The sequence below is a fragment of the Lissotriton vulgaris genome, chromosome 10, assembly GCF_964263255.1.
Source record: "Lissotriton vulgaris chromosome 10, aLisVul1.2, whole genome shotgun sequence".
NCBI classification, from domain to species: Eukaryota; Metazoa; Chordata; class Amphibia; order Caudata; family Salamandridae; genus Lissotriton; species Lissotriton vulgaris.
The window spans coordinates 250597491-250618964 of NC_141698.1; the positions used below are offsets into that span (position 1 = coordinate 250597491).

Below are 21474 nucleotides of genomic sequence, written 5' to 3' on the forward strand. Positions count from 1 at the left end.
AGTGCCTAGCTCTCTTCCCATCCATGTGGCCTTCATGGTCTCTTGTTTAGGCTGCTTTCATTGTGTGAACTGGGCTTTTTCGGGCACCTTTCCCTCTGAGGGGAGTTGCCTCGTTGCCTCGCTGCTGGTGGGGCTTGCTTCTAGTGTTTCTGTTCCACTTTCCATGGCCAGTTGGCGCCTGGGGTGTTCCACTCTGTTCAGGCTCTCAGTAGGTCATTCGATTCTCCCTCTTGTGTTATTCCAGTGGGTGTCTCCAACTGTTTTGCCTCTGTTACAGACAATGTTCTGCCCTGCATCTGTCTCATGGATGTCTGCTTCCAGATCTGGGTTCTTCTGTCTCGCCTGCTGTGCTGCTGCTTCGCCGTCCAGGCTCCCTCTTTCGGATCTTGCACTTTGGGCTGGCATCCACCCCCATGGTGTTCTCCATGCCTTGGCTCCATAGAGGGGTGGTTTTGCATTATTTCCTTCTATGGTGTGCCCGCATTGTTGCTGGGCTCCGGCTTCTTGCTGTGCCTGGTTCTTCTCTTCCTTGGGGCCTGCTTCTGGTTGGTCTTTGGGTTGGTGGCATGTTGTGTTTGTCTCTGCTCCCTTTGGCCCTCTCTCTTTCATCGCCCCTCTGATTCTTCAGGGCCATGGATCGCCTTTCTGGGGTGTTTTCCTCTATGTCAGCCTTCGTTCCTGGGGGGCGGGGGTTACATCTGTCTCCTCTTGTTCACTGTCTTCTCAGGCTTTGTTCCCCTTGTCTCGAGAATGCCTACCTCTGGTTCAATGGCTCTATGTTCCATTGGGGCTCTCCTGTTCTGGTGGGCTCCACTCCTTTGGTCAGGGTTTTTGTTTTGTTGCCGGGTGTGGTAGCTTAGTGTCCTACGGCGTCCCCTGCGGGGCGTGTTAGTCTTCTTGGGAATTGTTTCCACTCCTGGCGGGGTCACCCAGCTTTTCTTCTCCGGAGGTCACTATACTATGTTTCAGCCCCTGGATGCCTAAGTGTGTGCTAGGGCTCTGTGATTGCACATTTTATGTTCTTAGGGGTGCTGACCTGATGGGTGTTCACTGCTTGGGAGCGGCGGTGCCCAGTGGCATTGCTTTCTTTTCCTCTTAGTTGCGGCTGGAGGCTGTCCCTTGCTCATGGCGGGGTGTGTCCGCCTGATGACCCTGGTTGTCAGCTCTTTGGGCAGGGCATCTGTGCCCCTCCCTCCTTCTATTTCCTGGTTGATTTGCCTCAGCGTGGCTTCCCCTCTCCTGGCTCTCAGCTCTCAGCTGTCTGTTGTCCGGGGTGTGTGTCTAGTCCTTCTGCTGCCCTGTGGCGGTGTTTTCCTACCACTGTGTAGGTGTGCCCGGCATCTCTCCATTCCTTCTCCCTTTGATTGCATGGGCCTTCTCCTGTCTTCTGCTTTAGATGGCCTTTGTGTCCCGGTGTTTTTTCCACAGGTGATCTCTTGGGGTGTTGCGGCATCCGGGACAGTGTTTGCCAGTTTTCTTTCATCGCATTGGCATTGGGCGCTGCACATCACTTTTCCCCTTGGATGGTGGCTTGTCCTCTGGTTTTTGGAACTGCTGTTTTGGGTCCTGCGGGTTCTCCTGCAGTGCCATCTTCTCGGGGTCGTTGTTGCTGTCTCTTGTTTTGCTTTTTCATGGTGTATTATTCAAAATCCGTTTTTTTTGGCTTGGGTATGTACTCATATGTAAAGACTGTGAAAAGAAGACGGACAAGGAGGTAATGCCCGGTTACTTGCCGGTAATATTCTTTACTCCGAGTCCATGTCTGCCTTGTCACAGTCCTTAGTTCCCCCCGCCTCTCGCTGCTGTTGCACTGATTTCTTTTTGTGCTTTGTTATTTCAGGAAGTCCTTCCCAGGAAGTGATGCACTTATACCCTTGGGTATGAGACCATCTTGGATGGGGAAGGAAAAGTCAAGTTTGGTGATTAGGTTCTGCATGAATGGAAGTATACTCATATGTAAGGCTGTGACGAGGAAGACGTGGACTCAGAGTAATGAATATTACAGGTAAGTAACCGGGCACTGGAGCCGCATAGAGGTGCACAGTCCGAGTCACAGGAGAGTGAATCTGTGCTGTGCACTTGCATGTCCACAGATGTGGAGGCGAGCTGCCCTATCACAGCAGAATCTGGTGCATGCTGATGGACCACCTAGTGACCTGGCAGTCTTCTTCCAGATAATTGGCCTGCTGGTGCAAGGAGCAGGACACCAGTCAGTGCTTACAGCGAGTCTGTGTCTTTCATCAGAAGGAGCATGTGTGTCTGGGGTCTCGGATGGACGTGCAATGCTTACTTTGGTGCTGGGCATATGCTCATAAAAACACCCTCTATGGTTGATGGAAACTGACATGTAGGGAGAGTGCGGGCTGGACTGCTGAGCAAATAAAGCTCTTTGCTTCAGCAAGGACGCGGAATTAGGAATTCATGCTGTCAGCTTAATTAATTTGTGTAGGCATTCTGAGATCACACAGTGATGCATGAATATTCAAATTGCTACAATGCCTTCGTCTCATTTGTGATTTGTGACACTTTGTAAGGCTGAGTCGAACGAATCAGTGGATTTAGTCGTGAGGGGTCCACTAGTAATTTGCAGAGCGAGGCGTGGAGGATACATGAGTTAGAGATTTACTCAATGAAGAGGGCTCTGTGCACATAAAACATCAAAAACAGTTCAGGAGGCTCCTCTTCATCCTCTAAATCGTAAAACAACCCGTCAGCTCACTCACAAATTCCAGCATTTTCCTAGTGCAGCTATTCATCTCCACAACAAGTCTACACAGGATCATATTAACGTGACACCACAGAGGATGAAACATATTTTTAAACTACATTTTTACAGTATTTTACGTAAAAAAAATTTGATTGGAGGGCATGAGAAGATGTATTGTTTGCACCCTCGTTGGACTTAATGTCTGTGGGTTATTTTTTCATCCACTTTCTGATTTTGGAAGGAACACCTAGCCACTTCAGAAATTTTATAATACCCACAACTACAATTTTCTCAGCCTCTTCGCGTATTCGTTTTTGCTCCTCATCATGAATTTTATACTTTTCTTCTAAATTTCTATCACGTCTGATTTTCAAATTGTTCACTTTTTCATCATCTACTCTCTCATTTAATATTATTTCTATCTTGATGCCATCCTCGCTTTTAGTACACAAAGCTGTTTTCTCTGTGTAAGCAGTGGAGCCCATTTGGACATCACGATGACACTGAGATGTACTCTCCCTCAAATCGCTGCATCTTTCTAGTTCCTTCATCAGTAGTTCTTCCTTTGCCTTCATTTTTTCATACAGTATTTCAATTTCCTTCTGATACTGGTGCTCAATCATAGCTTTCTCCAATTCTAGTTTTTTTGATTTTTCCATTCGTAGCTCCTCAATTTTTTCTTGCAGCATCTTCTCGGCTTCACCATACATTTCATTTGAGTAGCATGTCCCACTGTTCTGCTCCACCATTCTCTCAACCACAGTGAGAAGCGTGCTGACCTGCATCTCTCGTTCCACTGAGGATGCTCGGTTATTAAATGCACAGTACCTGTTGCCACACATTTCGACCAGCTTCTGGAGGTGCCTGTTACTTCCATTACTCAAGTAATCTTCCATGGACCTATTGCCTAAGTCATCTTTGCGTGTAAACAATACAATCATGTAGCTCACTGCTTGCTCTCCAAAGGCATCTTGAATTCGTTTGATTGTTTCCATTTCTTCCTCTGTATATCGACCAATCTTTACCACCAGGACAATGGCATGAGGGCCCGGAGAGCTGATGGTCACACATCTGCTGATCTCTTGTAGAATCAGCTCATCACTCAGCTCCGTGTCAAAGAAGCCTGGTGTATCAACAACTACAACATCTCTTCCGTTCAACTTCACTGTCTCTTTCCGACAGGTCTGGTCCACCGACGTTGAACAAGCTCTTGCGTTAAATTTCTTGGCACCCAGGATGGTGTTTCCTGTCGCACTTTTACCGACTCCAGTTTTGCCCACAAGAACTATTCGCAGTTCTGATGCTCCAGTGTATCGGCCATCCTTCCTTCGATCTAAGAACAAACATTATAATGAAACAATGGTGATGTTAACAGTACTCTTAAAAACACACTTATTAAAGACAGAGGCTAGTTCATTGGCAGATCTCGATATGAAATGACAATAGATGGGATTGAGTGTTCAGAAAAATGTTCATAATTTTGAAAGCCGCTTGTGTGAGTTTTAACTGAACCTTTGTTTAACTTGTATATCTGTGTCACAGGGAGCAATGTAAATCGGGTAGCTTTGTCGTAGTCCAGTATAGTTAAGGAATTGTTCAAGTGCTCTTATGGAAATCAAGCGCATTTCTGGCAGGCCAGTGCAAAGTCAAGAAGAAAAGCAACTGTTGTAACTGTTTTTCATGTCTACCCCAGGTTGTTGCTTTTTAACCATTTTGTTGCAAAAGTGGAAATGAGTTTCTACTGGTAAAAACGTGCATGCATTATTGTGGTATCCAGCATTACTTACCACGAACATATCCACTTGCTTCTTCTCCGGAACCACCAGAAGTATCTGGCTGAGGAGTAGGAAACAAAATAGGATTCACTTACAAGACATTAATACACTTTAGGTTACTCAGCAATTGCAATGGATTCTAATATGTAACATCTTTACAATCTCATATTATGCTGAAGAAAACTTTCTGAACGAAGATAATATCCTGTAACAATGTCTTGAGTTTCTGGCCCCAATTCGTTAGTATTGGGCAACCTTTGAGGGCGTTCTGCCAGAATACTGAGTTTTAAATCTCGTCCCTCAAAAATATCAATTCAGAACATTGAGGACAATATCTTGGAAAATATTATATATACATTAATTAAAATTTACCATGTATTGTTAGGGTACATAGATGTGAAGTTAAGAATCTCATATACATTTTAAGGTATCAGGCAGCACCAAACAAATCAATGACACACAAATGTATTCCTTTCTCACTTACATATGGTTATTGTTGAAGTATCAGCGGAAAAGGTTGTTTCATCATAATAATCTCAAATATTGATCCCTTCACATGTTTTATCACTAACACCAGTCATTGCCCCGAGGCAATCTTGTTTATATGTTAAATCCAAATGTATTTTCCTGTATTTGTTCCTAGTTGCCTATGCCTAAAATATCGTAATACAAATTGTTACAAGTATATTCTTCTCAATCAAGGTTGCGTTACTTTGGTGTTCATCCAGATTATGTCCGCCAGTGCCGGAAAGTAGGGGGGTCACAACAGAAGCTGGTTTTGGCAGCGATTTTTGGGTCGGATCCGGAATCCGGCTGACCCAGGGAAATATGCTGAAATTGTGCAGGCATAGTTTTATGACACTGGGACATAATTCAGCAGCACCTAGCACGTTATCTTCATTCTGTTCGTCTTTCGTTCAAGTATCAACCTGGCTGGGAGCCATCTGGAGTTGACTACTTAGATGTCAATGCAATGGAAGGAACCAAATGCAAAAACAACAGTTGATAGACAGAATGCAGAACAATGTCAAACATTCACCGCAGTACAGAGATCTGGGCCTAAATATCCATCGTTTTTTTGCACTCCACACCACCCCAGTTCAGACATGGCCATATGCAAATCAGCCTTGACCCTGTGCCTCATGGGAACAGTCCAGCCCGAACTGCCAAGCCATGTCTTTCCTGGACTGGAATCAAGCATATGGAAGGAACCAAGGCACACAGGTTATACATTTACAGGTAACTTAGAGAAAATATGGGGCATATCTACAAGGAAATGGAGGAGCATGGCTCAGTGGCAAATTTTGCAGCACTGCTTAATTAAAAAATGCAGGGACGCACCGTATATCCAACCATACGATGCGCCCCTGTGTTTTCCATAGCGCTGGCACTACAAATAGCTGCCTAGCGCCAACATAGACACCCTTGCACCAAAGCGCAAGGGTACCTGCGTTGCAGGGGATGATTGTTTCTATGCAGAAAGGTGTATCTTCCTGCATGTACACAATCAATAATGGCAATTTGCTACTTCTATGTGTGCTGCAGCACACATAGAAGTCGGAAATCGCCATTATTTAATGATTGTTTATGTGCAGGAATGGACACCTTCCTGCACATAAACATTTATTAATGGCCTTCTGCTCTTTCTATGTGTGCGGCAGCACACATAGAAAAGCAATAACAAGGAGAACCAAATGTATTTCTCCTCACTGCACCAATCTAACATCTGCTTTTGCATGATATTAGCTAATGGTGCCGCCTCAGAATTACAGATCTTTGTAAATCTGGGACAGCAACAAAGTAATGGCCGTTTCGGTGGAACACCCATAACAAAACCAATTGCACGCCCCTTTCAAACAGAAAACGGTGTGAAAGGGTACTGTATTTACAAAGCAGAGTTAAACCATGTAAAGTGGCCACTTTGTAAATACGGTGCAGTGCAGTTCATTGCACCACCGGAACATTGTAAAAATCGACTTCTGGTGGCGCAATCCCCTTGTAAATATGCCCCAATGACTTGAAGGTAGGATTTTGGCTTTGTTCATAATCCCCAGCCCTCCTCCCCCCGGTCGTGAAGAGATCTGCATGCAATGTAAGAATGTAAGATTTATTTGCTTTGTATGAGTAATGTTAAAATAATGATTTAAATGGCAACTACTTGTTTATTTTTTTATTTAGTCCTTTATAAGGACAAGTCAATCCAGTGCAGGATGTCAGAGTGCTTTACTTCATGCTCAGTAAATCATACAAGTGTGTGAATCAATGTACAGGAGATGTTATTTAAGACAATGAGGGTTATAAGGTGTAGGAATGGCAAACCCGCCCTACTTGTAGACAATTGTTGTTAAGAGTGAATGGTCTGAAGAAACACTAAGTCAGGATACTAAATGTAACTCATCGATAGGGCCTGTTTGTACTAATAAAAAATACTAATTCCCAGAGGAGCCCTTCTTTTCAATATTAGAATAACAACATATTGACAACAAAACAATAAGGATCTAAACCTACCGAACTTGTGCTGGCTTTCGGACTCTGAGCCCTTTACCACTGCTGAACAGTGCTAAAGTGCATGTGCTTTGTACCTAAAATGTGATGACAATTGGTTTATCCATGAAAAGCATATCTGGTTTACTTATACGTTAGTTGTAAAGTGCGCTATCTGTGCCTAGTGCCTATAAATCAAATGCTACTAGTGGGCCTGCAGCACTGGTTATGCCACCCACCTAGGTAGCCTTTTAACCATGTCTCATGCCTGTACATGGAATGCCTGTGTGTGCAGCTTTAAACTGCCATATCGACTTGACAAGTTCACCTACTTGCCAGGCCCAAAACCTTTTCTGTTATTACATATAGGTAATCCCCGGAGTAGGCCCTTGACAGCCAATGGGCAGGGTGCAGTGTACTCAAAAGGTAGGAAATGTACTTTTAAGTTGTACATGTCCTGGCAGTGAAATGCTCTTAAAATTCATATTTCACTAATGCTAGGCCTATTTCTCCCATAGGATAACATTGGAGCTGCCTTGTAACCTTTTATAAGTGTAACTTTCAGTTGGGAAAAGGCAGAAAAAGTAAGTTTGTTGTCTCTGGACTCAATTTAAAAATACACATTTTCACAAATTTGGTTTTTATATTGCAGGTCTGATAGTGCTACATTTAGAAAGATGTCATTTTCTTACTAAAACCCTTTAGTGCCTTCTGTCTGTCTTTAGATTACACATCTGAGCTGGGCAACAGCTGCTTCCTGTCTTAAATCTAGACAGACGCAAACAAAGGAAGGGTAGGTGTGCCTGAGTGGTCATCTGCATGTTGATAGGTCTGCCTGAGCAAGATGTGTGGGAGGGGCTGACACTTCTACCTGAGAGAGCTGGGTTCTATCCACACACAATGGGCAGCATGCCTACTGTTGTGAATCTGGAGCCAGGGTAGGGTTGAGTGCACTACAAAAGCCTTTCTTTGAAGTCTCCCTACTTCAAAGGCTAAAATGGGTATAAGCACCGGACTTCTGACACCATGTACTAAGTTCACTTTTGGGACCTGAGGAGCAACTGCCAGGAAGAGGAGCTGTGCTGCAGGAGGAACTGGTCCTATTGTGGTAAATAAAATTACCGGACTATTTTTCTATACATTAAATGACAATAAGGATAGCTCAATCAAATGAGAGGCAGAGTCCGTGGTATCTGAGTCATACGGGCTTTAATGAAATGCCTCGAGGCATGGGACATCGGGTTCCATCACCACTAAGGTTCAGGAAGGGACATTCAACATTTTATTAACATCACACATTATATATAGTAAAAGCATATAATCAAGTGAATACAGTAGGCGTAACAGGTGAAAAGAGAGAGATAAGAACACATGTGCGTAACAGGAGGCGTGTAAGAAGGCGTACACGTGGGCGTGCACTGGACATGTCAGAGAAACGTCACAAGTAACGTCACAAGTGGGTGGATGCTTAGAAAAAGTTTGCAGGATCAGCAGAAACCTTTGGCATACATGTGCGCGCAACTGAGCATGACGCGCAACTCGGTAGAGCTGGGGGCTTTGACTTTAGCACTAGTAGAGGAGACTAATGTCTGGGATGTCAGAACGACCTGCACCTATAACATATCTGGTATCTTGTGTTTAGAGGATGTAGTGTCTGAAGTAAAAGGTCTCTCGGGCAGAGGCTGTTCATCACTGAATATTAGTGCGTGCATATGGATCTTCATGCAAAGTGCGGGGGCCATGGGCCTACCATGGTAACGGGTGCAGTAAATTACTTGCATGGAGACAGGAAGGCAGGGCCCTTTGCTCTGCAGCCGGGAATATGTTTACCTATTTCACTAGACTGGAATGTGCTTTCCCGGAGGCTGAGCAGATAACTGTAGGCAAAATATCGTCTTGGCAGGCAAGCCAGGCCGAGCCGGGCACCGCTCGTCTGGGCAGGATGTAAGGTAGAGGTCAGGGATGCATACCTAGACTGCAGCTTTCGGAGACAGAAAAGAACTCGGAGCCTCGATTAAGGGCCTGGTTCGGCTGGGCCAGAAATCATGGAGAAAACGTGTGCTTTATTCAAAAGTGTACCATGTAAAGACGTTGGCACCATAGGCCTAGAAGCCTAATTAACGTGATTTTCTTGGGGAACTATATAACTGACATGTTAACGTTTGACGCAAATGCATATGCGTCTTTCTAGCAGGCACGGAAAAGGAATTACATGACATACATGGGACACGTGTGTTTGGATGGGGTGCGAGTGGGGGACACTTAGGTTACCTAAAAATTTCTATTACCTCATTCCCTCCTTGGCCCTACTTCACCCTTTAGGATATGTCTATTCTCATGAGACCATCTATCTGTTCATATAACATCATTTGCTCTTCTCTCTTCATTCGGGAACGGGAACGTGAACTTGGACGGGGAATACAAGCTGTGGCGCACAAGCCGCAAATCGCTGGCCCACATTGCAGACAGAGACAACAACTGAATAGAATAAGCAGTATTATTCCTAGGAATGATAACAATTTCCATCCCCAGGCAGACATCACACTCCAGAGCCAACCGGACCAAGTCCAGGTACCAGGGTTCTGGTGTATCAGGTGAGCAATTTCGTGGAGCCGTGTTATAGCCTTATACACGGATGGCGCGTTATTAGGAATAAACACGCAACAACTGGATCCGATCACTCTACAAGCCCCGCCCCTATCGGCCAGGATGACGTCAAGGACAAGGCGATTTTGAAGAACAACAATTCTCATAGCAGATTGCTCTTCGGTCAGATTACCTAAAGCAAAAGTAGTTTCGTGAACTACCACTTCAAGGGTTCTTGTTAACCTGCGTATTATTTTACTGTTCTGGACAGGACCTATGAACCAGAAGTATCCCTTAACATAATCCTTATACTGATCCCATGCTGATTCGGAATAATCAATAACAGGAGGAAGGTCTCTTCTGTGTCTGACATGCATAAGTCGTGAATTTCGATGATAATCAGGCGGGGCTAGAAAAACAGGTGGTAATAGGAACGCAATATAACACGTCCCATCCCAATCAAGGGGCAGATGTACATAAGCTGTCTGACCACAAATAAAATAGGAATGGCGAGAGGCTTTGAAAGTAGACTTTCCTTTATCGCTGAATTCGACCACAGTATTACAATCACTGTGTCCTAGATGTACTGAACCATTCTTTCTAACGCATAATTCACCTTTCACTGGTAAAACTGTTATAAACGGCAAGTTCGAATTAGTCTCGGACTGGACGTTCAGGATCATGAGATTGAGGGAAAAGTTACCTAATTCATACACTTCATTTTCTAGATCGGTCCCTCTCCTTTGAGGAAGACCATCTGCGTCTGGGAAACATGCTTTATTCATGACTGTATTCAGGTTCCCCCATATCCAATTGCCTTGGGAAACTGTGGACTTACTGTCTAAGGAAGACATTAAAGCAAACCATGCTCCACATGAACCATTATGTGTAAACGGGTAGGGAAAGAGGGGCAGAGCTCCCTTGTATTTCTGATAAGGTGGGAGTCGGCCACATACCCAGCAATTCATGGCATTGCTGGTCTGGTGAGTATGGTGTAACATAAGAATGAATGTATTGTTGCGCATTGCTAATTGATAGGACAGCTCATGAGGGGGCAGGTCGCTGAAAGTGTGCTCTACAGAGTCATTACAGTAAGTATGTACATGTGAATTAAAAGGAGGAAAGAAAACATGTAACATGAAGCTTATACATATAATCGTAATGCTCAGAATAAACATAAAAATTAACGTTATGATGCATCTGCTATGCAAGTTTTTGCAATATTTTTCTCTCTTTTCGATTCGCCTATCTCTCTGACTACTTGGGTCTATCTTATACATGTCAGAAACCTGTCTAACCGCTTCACCCGAGGGGGACTTAAACAATTAAACGCTGTCTGACTTACTAGACCTCAGCTTAGCTCTGTACTCCTGTTGCGGAGTTTTTTCTAGCAGGGGGAGTTTAGAGTCAGTGTCTGAAAGGGGGCAGTCCTTGATTACAGTCTCTGGACACAGTCCATGAAAGCGTTTTATGTGGCTGGAATGGAGCCACCCTTTACGGCCTTCCAGTTTCACCGCGGTCCTCGTGGTCATCAACACCAGCTTTGGCTGCTTCCATCTGGGTTCCAGAGGGCTTGTGCGATCGAAGTTGCGGACGTAGACATAATCCCCTGGAACGATTTCATGCGGTTTTACTTGGGTGTTGTCCGGGAAGGCAGCCGCGACCTGTGAACGACAAGATAGTAGTGCAGACATCAAGGAAGCTAGGTAATCTGTCAGCATATTACTGTCAACATCCGTGATCTTACGAGGCATAGGCGTACCCCACATATTGGGAGGTCTGCCGAAGACTATCTCATAGGGAGATAGTCCGGTTCTGGAATGAGCTACCATGCACATATAAAAGAGGGCAACTGGCAGGGCTACTATCCAATCTACACCTTTTTCTGCACAGACCTTCGCTAATCGTGTTTTCAGAGTCTGGTTGTGTCGTTCGACTAAACCAGCTGCTTCGGGGTGTCGTACACAATGAAATTTCCACTGGTAACCTAACAGGAGTGATACTTGTTTCATAAGTTCGGACGAGAATGGCTGTCCATTATCTGAGTACACGACACGGGGCAAGCCGTACCGCGGGAAAAATTCACGAACCAACTGCTTAGCAGTGGTCGCGGCAGTGTAATCTGGGACTGGGTATGCTTCTGTCCATCTGGAAAGGGCACATACAACTACGAGGACATATTTGAATCCTCTACATCTGTCCATCTGGATATAATCCATCTGGAGGACTTCAAAAGGAGGGTCAGGAGGATGGAATCCACTTTGTTCCACGGGAATGCCTTTGCCTGGATTGAACTGACAACAGATCATGCAGGTACGCACTTTCTGTTTTGCTGCTGCACGTAAATGCTTGTTGAACCATAGATTCTGAATGCTGTCTAACATGGCTTTTTCTCCTAAGTGTGCTGGACTATGTGCTGTATTAATGATAACTTGAACCATAGAGTCGGGGAGGAACCATGTGGCTCTTCCCTTCGTCATCCATCCCTGATCTGTCTGGATCCCTCCTTGTTCAGTCCATTTCTTGATTTCGTCTGGAGTGGCATGTGTCTGTATGTCGAGTACATCTAGAGTGGGATCCTTCACTGTCATACAATGTGTCTGTGATGATACTTCAGTCTTTGTCGTATCTGTCGGTATGTCTGTTTGAGTCTGAGCTGTGAGTTTAGCTGTTCGATCTGCCAGGTCGTTACCCTGGGAAATAGTGTCAGTAACTTTCGTATGTGCCTTGCACTTCATGATAGCAATGGATGCAGGTAAGTGTATTTCTTATAACAGAGCTTGAATGAGAGGACCATGTTGTATCTTGGCGCCATGAGAAGTTAAAAAAACCTCTTTCTTGCCAGAGGATACCGAAGTCGTGAACAACTCCGAATGCATACTGTGAATCTGTGTATATGTTTACTTTCAGGTTCTTGGCTCGGATGCAGGCTTGGGTCAGAGCAATGAGCTCTGCGGCTTGGGCAGACAATGTGTCAATACGATGTGTTTCTATGACTTCAGTTTCAGTGGTCACTGCAAAGGCGGCCACTAACTCTCCTGTGCTTGTTCTCATGCATGAACCATCCACATAAAGTGTCAGGTCTGGGTCGGGTAATGCAATGTCTGTCAAGTCTTGTCTGGGTTTTGTTACAGTATTGATGACTTCCACGCAGTCATGTGGTGTCGGGTCAATTGTGCTCGAAGGTAACAATGTGGCAGGGTTTAAGGTGTTACAACATCTGATCTCTATGTGTGGCTGAAACAATGTCAATTCATATCCTGTCAGTCTTGCTATAGTCAAGTGTTGTGTCTGGGTTCGGTTCAGAAGAACTTCCACGGAATGTGGAACTTGTACTGTCAGGGGATGTCCTAACACTATTGAGTCGCTTTGTCTGATTGCTAACGCAGTTGCTGCAACTGATTTGAGGCACGCAGGCAGGGCCTGGGCTACTGGATCTAATGTACTAGAAAAGTAAGCACAAGGCTTGTGTTTTCCTGCCTGATCTTGTGTGAGCACAGATAATGCTGTGCCATCGCGTTCAGTGACAAAAAGTGTAAAAGGTTTGCTGTAGCATGGTGTCGCTAAAACAGGTGCTTGACATAGGGCTTTCTTTAATTCGTCAAACGCTTGTGTATGTTCCTGAGTCCAAGGGAGGGCAGTCGAAGTCGCTGCCTCCTGTGTTGTCAACTGTATGAGTGGTTTGGCTAGATATGCATACTGAGGGATCCATTGTCTGCAGTACGAGGCAAGGCCAATGAAGGCCCATACCTCCTTTTGTGTCTTGGGTTGTGGCAGATGTGCAATTAACTGGATGCGGTCTGGTGTCAACTGTCTCCCCCACTTGGACAGGAAGTGCCCAAGGTATACCACTTGCTGGGCACAGAATTGTAGCTTCGAAGGGGACACTTTATGCCCCTTTTAGGCCAAGAAATACAAGACAGTCAGTGAAGCGCGCTCGCAGTCACGTTCGGTCCGTGCTGTTATTAACAGGTCATCAACGTATTGGAGCAGGGCAGTGTCAGTAGGCATGTGAATACTGTCTAATTGTCGTTTCAGGGCTTGACTGTAAATACTAGGACTTTCCGTGAACCCTTGAGGTGCACGTGCAAATTTGAAGCTTCGGCCATTTAAAAAGAATCCGAAGAGATACTGGCTTTCCGGATGAATGGGGACACTAAAGAAGGCGTTCTTAAGATCGATTACAGTGAAGAACGCTGCTTCGGAATCAATAGCAGTCAATAAGGAGGAAATGTCTGGCACTACTGGGTACTGGGGAATGATGCATTTATTTAATTCTCGAAGGTCGATCACCAATCTGTAGACTGGTGGAGCATTTGGGTCAGTTCGTTTAAGAATCGGAATGATTGGAGAATTACATACATTGGAGTCAGTTTCTATAACTACTCCTTGGGCAATCAGTTCGTCAATAATTTTCAGTAAGGCTGCTACAGCCTCGGGGGGCAATTTGTGTTGTCGGATTCGGGGTAGTACAACTCCTTGCTTGAGTGTAACACGATAAGGTGTAATGTGCATACAACCTACATCAGTTGGACCTTGTGCCCATAAATGCTGTGGTACATTTTGCAATCTTGGATCAAAATCTCTCAACACATAATGACCCTTAAAATCACGTTAAAACAATCTCACTCCTTCCGGAGAACAACATATTACTGCTCCTAGTGCTTTCAACGTTTTGATACCAAGCAGATTTTCTGGACATGCTTTCGTAAGTAACAAGTCTGTGGTACGGGACAATGGACCAACTTCTAGGGAAACTGGCTTTGACACTTCGTTAACAATAGGCTTTCCTGAAAAACCCAGGGAAACATTCTGTGAGCCTGAGAGAGGTGCCCCTGGAACCTCATCATGACTGATGGTAGTTCTGCTCGCCCCTGTGTCAATCAAAAAATTTCTGTCTTTCCCTAATACCTGACTATGTACATAGGGACCCTCTTGATGTACAGGAACCTCAATAAGAGGCAAGCCAACCTCCCTCTCTAGGCTGTTTCATGAGTACTGCTGATAATCGGGGTAATCTGACTGTGCATACTTGTACATTTGTTGCGTGACATGATGTGTGGCAGCGATGGGTTGGGGTTGGGGTACAGCTACTGTCTGTTGTGTATTCTGTGGAGGTTGCGTGTTCTGTGGAATATGCTGTGGAACATGTTCTTGTCTAGGAGGACGCGGTCTTTCTTTCATCCTACCTGTAGCAATATTGTATTTCAGAACGGCACATTCATTTATATAGTGACCTGGCTGTTTACAATAGTTGCAATTCCCTTTAACTGGAGCTGCAGAATGACCTGGCGGTGCTGTACCCTTTTTCTGACCGTCAGCTGGAACAGACTGAGCTACTAGCACTTTCATTTTCGTATCTTTCATACGTCTCTGTTCATGATCGTGTTCCTCTCTAATTCGGTTCTGGTGGTACTGTAACACTTGTAACATTTGAGAAGGGGTATTTGCTTGCCATGTACTCTCGACTTTCAGAACTCTATTTTTGACTTGTGGTAAGGAATTCTCGACTAATTTGGTCACAAAAAGATGTGGGTATGATTCACTACTTGTTTTCAGGCCGCTATTAATAATGAAACATTTCTCGAATTTGGAATATAAATCACTAGTGTCTTCGTCTTGTTTCTGTTTGCAGGCTGAGATTGCATCCCAGTCTTCCTTTTTTATTGCCAATAACCTCAGCAAGACCTGTACTAATAATCCTGGTAAGGCTTTAGCTTTGTCCCCAAGACCAGTACCTGGGACTCGTCCATTTTCTTCTGTTTCTAATTCAGGCCAGATAATCTTTGTATCTCCCACCTCCCATTCTTTTTCTTTAAGTTTTTCGTAAATGCCGGCGGGCAACAATACCTTTAACATTTTAAGAATATCGGGATATGTATAATCCCCCATGAGTAGCATGTCTTTTAATTCACGGTGGAACCCTGCTGGATCTTTATCACTTTTTCATTTCCAATAGTTTCATTTTGGTCAAGGGTGTGTATACGAATACTCGTTGAAGCTCACCCCCTGCGGTCTGGACGGGATGAACTTCTCGTAAAGGATTCTGTCTGTCTATATAAAATGTTTTCCTTACTGGGGGTGGAACAGGAACGAAATGTGGAGTCAGGAAAGTTCTGTATTTGTGTCGTTGTTCTAGAATGGTATTAATTAAATCAGTACCTAGGCCTCTCCATCTACCTAGGAGTAACTCGTCCAAAATATTATATAGGGGACCTGGATCAGAATGCTGACTCTCATATAGTGTAATGAGATGCTGGATCATGTACATACCAGCTAATCGCTGTTCGGTTGGGGAAAGATTCAAAAATGTTTGCGCTACTGAATCATCTTTATATACGCTGTTATTTCCAGCCCATTGTACTGCTGATCGTGCTAGTTCTTGCTCACGCATGGTACTAAGTTCACTGTAACCTATTCGTTGTTTCAGTACTTTATCAGTGGCTTGAAATAAATGCTCAAGAGAACATTGTTCTGGTATGGGAGAAAGAAAACGTTTCTTGCTTTCTAGGCGTATGGGTCTGTCAAAAGGTCTTGCTCTACCTACGTACGCTATTCTATCTGGGTCTTCTTCTGTATCATCTATATCTTCATCCTCTGTGGTTTCATTCTCCTCTTTCTCGGCTTCCCTAGCTGCTTTTTCCTTTTCGTGTATTATTACAATTTCTTTACGGATCTTTCTGTACATGGATTCTATACAACCTTGTTTATTATGTTTACCATCAGCTATATTGTTACTCCAATTTATCAGGATGTCCATCTCTTCTTTGCTTGTACCTGGCCGATCTTGTTCCCTTATCAAACAATTTATCAAAAACTGTAAGATCATTCTTTGTGTCTCAACCTTATTGTGTGCCATGGCCTCGTGAATGCATTCTGGTCTCTCCCCTGTTCTAATGAAATTATATATATTATCCAAATGTTGTCTCATATTTGGTAGAATAGTCAAATAGTTTGTGACTCGTCGTAAACGTATTGAGTATAGCATCATCTCGTCTTCGCCTGGTACTGGATCATATCTGCAATCTGTAAGGTACTGTCTAAGGGCTGTGAATGTCGCAGCTTTGGGTGTACGTTGTAATGCTACTTCTCTAAGCGTCATTCGTTTTACTTGAGGCGGGGTGACAGGCTGACCTCCTACTGCGCCTCCTGAAGCGGAAGCGTAAACATCAACTGGCTGTGTTGTTACTACTGGTGTCATAGCTGGTAAAGTAGGCATATGTAATGTAGGCAGACTCTGGGTTGTAACTGTCGAAAAAGGATTGGTAGGACCAATAACAGGAGGGACAGTAGCAGAGACAGTAGGGGAAGTGACAATGGGTGCGGGAGTCGAGTCTTGGGGAGGTGGGGGTGTCGTGTCTTGAACAGACTAGATAGGCTGATGTATATTATTAGCAGGTGGTACGCGTACATTGGTATATTCTGGAGCAACATCATCTAAATAGGAAGAAAGGAAAATGTCCGCTGCGGTCTGTTTATGACGGAGTTTAGTCGGGACCAATGGTGGTGGCAAGTTACGGGGTACTTCCGGGGTCGCCTTGGGCAGGCCCTTGGCGAGAACAGGATACAGACCTGTAATAAGGGCATTTCTTTGCCTGTCTTGTTGTTCTAGTCTGACTCGTTCTCCTTCTTCTAGTAACTCTCTTTCTCTAGCTTTTTCGGATTCTTCTCTACTTCTTTCTGCTTTCCTAATTTCTTTCTCTGTTCTTCTATGCGCTTCTTTACGCCATAATTCTATGGCATCTTTCTGGGATTGTCTGGCTTTCTTTTTCCATAATGCTTCTTCTACTCTCATGATGCAATCAGCATCCCATGTCCCTGAGACAGGCCATCTGAACTTTTCTTCCAGATCTTTGGTATAGTCCACCCGTAAGTCTAAGTACAGTATGGCATCCAAGCCATGTTTATGGTACATAAAATGTCCGGGAGTGTCCCTAGGTGGGACGGGAACTGCTTCTTCGAGTATCCCTTTCCTGGTTCCTATCTGACGTAATTTTGAGAACAGTGGCATATTTAGACTGAATTGAACGCGAACACAATAAACACAGTAATGTATTGCAAACAATCATTCATACCACGACATTAAAACACATTAAAACATTTTCGAACAGATGCTACCTAGTACATGAAAACATAATTCTGGAAAATTCTCGAGATTCTAGAATACTGAATTACTAGATGCACTGCTAGAACAGTACAGACATACCGGTCCCATAAAGAGACACGTCATACCGTATCCACCTAAGTGAACACGTCTGGACCAGGTCTGTGTACCCAGACCCGTCTTGACCAGGCACAAATTAATGAACCCGTCTATATGCGTTCCCAACAACGGTACTCACCGGGAAGCAGAAACTGAAGGCCTCGGAAACTGGACTGGACTGGACTGCGTCAGCTACGATTTCTCCTACGCATGCGCTTCGGAACAGGTGGGCCTCCGGATACCTCGGACCTTGCTCTCTCGATTTGGGGCTCTGGTCGGGATCCTCCGCATTCCTCACCGCCTCGTCCGGATGCCGGGTCGCAGTCTCCGTCTCCTCCGTGGGCCTGAGGGAGATAGCAGGAAAACCCGCAGGTGTGCACTGGATCCGTCACGGCTGTAGAAGGGGTCAGGGGCCTGCGTTATATCGCCGGCGAGTGGGGAAGGGGGGGGGGGTCCCTATTCGGGCACCACATTATGTGGTAAATAAAATTACCGGACTATTTTTCTATACATTAAATGACAATAAGGATAGCTCAATCAAATGAGAGGCAGAGTCCGTGGTATCTGAGTCATACGGGCTTTAATGAAATGCCTCGAGGCATGGTACATCGGGTTCCATCCCCACTAAGGTTCAGGAAGGGACATTCAACATTTTATTAACATCACACATTATATATAGTAAAAGCATATAATCAAGTGAATACAGTAGGCGTTACAGGTGAAAAGAGAGAGATAAGAACACATGTGCGTAACAGGGGTCGTGTAAGAAGGCGTACACGTGGACGTGCACTGGACATGTCAGAGAAACATCACAAGTAACGTCACAAGTGGGTGGATGCTTAGAAAAAGTTTGCAGGATCAGCAGAAACCTTTGGCATACATGCGCGCGCAACTGAGCATGACGCGCAACTGGGTAGAGCTGGGGGCTTTGACGTTAGCACTAGTAGAGGAGACTAATGTCTGGGATGTCAGAACGACCTGCACCTATAACATATCTGGTATCTTGTGTTTAGAGGATGTAGTGTCTGAAGTAAAAGGTCTCTCGGGCAGAGGCCGTTCATCACTGAATATTAGTGCGTGCATGTGGATCTTCATGCAAAGTGCGGGGGCCATGGGCCTACCATGGTAACGGGTGCAGTAAATTACTTGCATGGAGACAGGAAGGCAGGGTCCTTTGTCCTGCAGCCGGGAATATGTTTACCTATTTCACTAGACTGGAATGTGTTTTCGCGGAGGCTGAGCAGATAACTGTAGGCAAAATATCGTCTTGGCAGGCAAGCCAGGCCGAGCCGGGCACCGCTCGTCTGGGCAGGATGTAAGGTAGAGGTCAGGGATGCATACCTAAACTGCAGCTTTCGCAGACAGAAAAGAACTCGGAGCCTCGATTAAGGGCCTGGTTCGGCTGGGCCAGAAAACATGGAGAAAACGTGTGCTTTATTCAAAAGTGTACCATGTAAAGACGTTGGCACCATAGGCCTAGAAGCCTAATTAACGTGATTTTCTTGGGGAACTATATAACTGACATGTTAACGTTGGACGCAAATGCATATGCGTCTTTCTAGCAGGCACGGAAAAGGAATTACATGACATACATGGGACACGTGTGTTTGGATGGGGTGCGAGTGGGGGACATTTAGGTTACCTAAAAATGTATATTACCTCACTATTCAACCCTGGGCCACTCAACTTGTGGACTGGACCGCATCGGTTCGGGTAAACTATAGCAATCTGTCCATTATAGGAGACCTGAATATACACTTTGATGATCCACTGAACAAACCAGGCAGTAATTTAATTAACGATCTTGCTGCCATGAACCTTACTTTGTGGAACTCTGGAGCAACACACATAGGAGGTCACCTCTTGGACCCTATTTTTCCAGCATTCCCTTGCCACACTGCCATCCAGCCTTGCCCCTGCACTGGTCAGACCACCTCCTAATTAATTTCAGCGTGTCTGATCGAATGACCACTAGCCCTTCCAGCATGGCAGGACAGTCCGGTAAAAGGAACTGGAAGAAGCTGGACATAAATCACTTCATGTCCGTCCTAGACTCTGCACCTCTGGGTGAGATATTTGACACTGAGGACATGGAGATTGTAGCCACTAAGATTAACAAATGGCTTTTAGGAGCCTTAGACACTTGCCTTCCTTTGGCTCACAAAAAATACCTAACCCACAATTCTCCAGCGCCATGGTACAATGAATCACTGAAGGCTGCAAAATCCAAGTGTAAACACTTGGAACGCCTTTGGAGGAAAGACTACTCCCCTGCTGCCAGCTCGACCTACAGAAATGAACTCAAGCTTTACCACAAAGCCTGCACCACAGCCAGAGCCAATTATGTGTCGAAAACAATTTCTGAGGCCACAAACAAATCAAAAACATTGTTCAATCTTGTAAAAGAGTTAGCGGGCTCTAACACCTCAGCCAAACCCTTCCATTGAAAAATGTTCAATGTGAAGAATTTACGCAGTTCTTCACAAATAAGATTGAGACCATCTATCAGGACATTGTTAAACAGCACCTGGCACAAGCAGTGACGGATCCGGATCCTGGCCCAAAGGAGGAGGCCATGTCCCTTCCACCAGACCTGTCCTACAAGCCACTAACATCCTGGCCTGGGATTACTGTTCAGGGCCTTCAAGACATCTCAGGGAAAGTAAAATCTGGCTCTCCCATTGACCCCCTCCCAATTTCCGTACTCAGACTCTTGGACACCCCACAACTCTCCGTCATCTGCCAGACTTTGAATCTATCCCTCTCCACGGCAAAGGTCCCATCCATGTGGAAACATGCCATGGTTTCACCCCTGCTCAAGAAACCATTGGCAGATCCGAAAATCCTGGCCAATTTCCAACCAATATCCCTCCTACCTGCCTTCTCCAAAGTTTTGGAGAAACATGTCCATGGACACCTCGCCAGGTACACGGAGGTAAATGACATACTTCACCCCTCCCAATCGGGTTTACGCCCAGGCTTTTCGACAGAAACGACATTGCTTGGTGTGATGGACAATCTTCGCCTCCTGGTAGACAGAGGGGATTCCGCTGCGCTAATTTTACTTGATCTCAGTGCAGTGTTCGACACCATCTCCCACAACATTCTGTTAAAATTGCTCTCCACCATGGGCATTAGGGGCAAAGCATTGGACTGGATAGCATCTTTCCTGACACTTAGGACATTTCAAATCACCTCCAGCACCTCGTCCTCAAATGTCCATCTATCCCCCTAAGGAGTCCCCCAGGGCTCGGTGTTGAGCCCCCTGCTTTTTAAACTATACGTTACCCCGCTCGCCGAAGCAGCAGGTCTAAACATGTTCACCTATGCCGACGATTCGCAGATCGTTTTTTCACTCTTCAATGGAGACCATGACTTCCCCTCCCTCCTGCAGTCAGGCCTTAGGAACATTGCTACTTGGATGAGTGACAACATGCTCAAATTAAATGATAGCAAAACTGAGGTTTTAATACTGGGTCCTAACCAAAATCTCTGGAACCCAAGACACTGGCCATCTGAAATGGGTTCCCTACCAACCCCGTCGTAACAAGTAGGCAACCTAGGCATTATCATCGACAATGGCCTCACCATGGAGCCTCAAGTCACTAACCTAACATCTACCTGTTTCACCATCCTGAGGTGGCTCAGGAAAATCATCTGGATGTTACCTGACGACACACAAAAGTCTGTGGTCAACGCATTAATCACCTCCCGTTTAG

General features: G+C 45.1%; 1 protein-coding gene across 2 annotated transcripts in view; it reads right to left on the reverse strand.

Moving 5' to 3' along the window:
* Positions 1–1342: 1342 nt before the first annotated feature.
* The window catches only part of LOC147685054 (uncharacterized), a 384063-nt gene continuing 363931 nt past the window's right edge, over positions 1343–21474 (reverse strand). Inside the window, exons 7-8 of one of the 2 annotated variants that reach the window (XM_086940938.1) lie at positions 4495–4543; positions 1343–4040 (exon numbers count right to left, since the gene is read on the reverse strand). In XM_086940938.1, the coding sequence (XP_086797064.1) occupies positions 2917–4040; positions 4495–4543 (1173 nt within the window). In that variant the 3' untranslated portion in view covers positions 1343–2916. The remainder of the gene's footprint in view (positions 4041–4494; positions 4544–21474) is intronic. The other variant, XM_086940939.1, reaches the window with a different exon arrangement.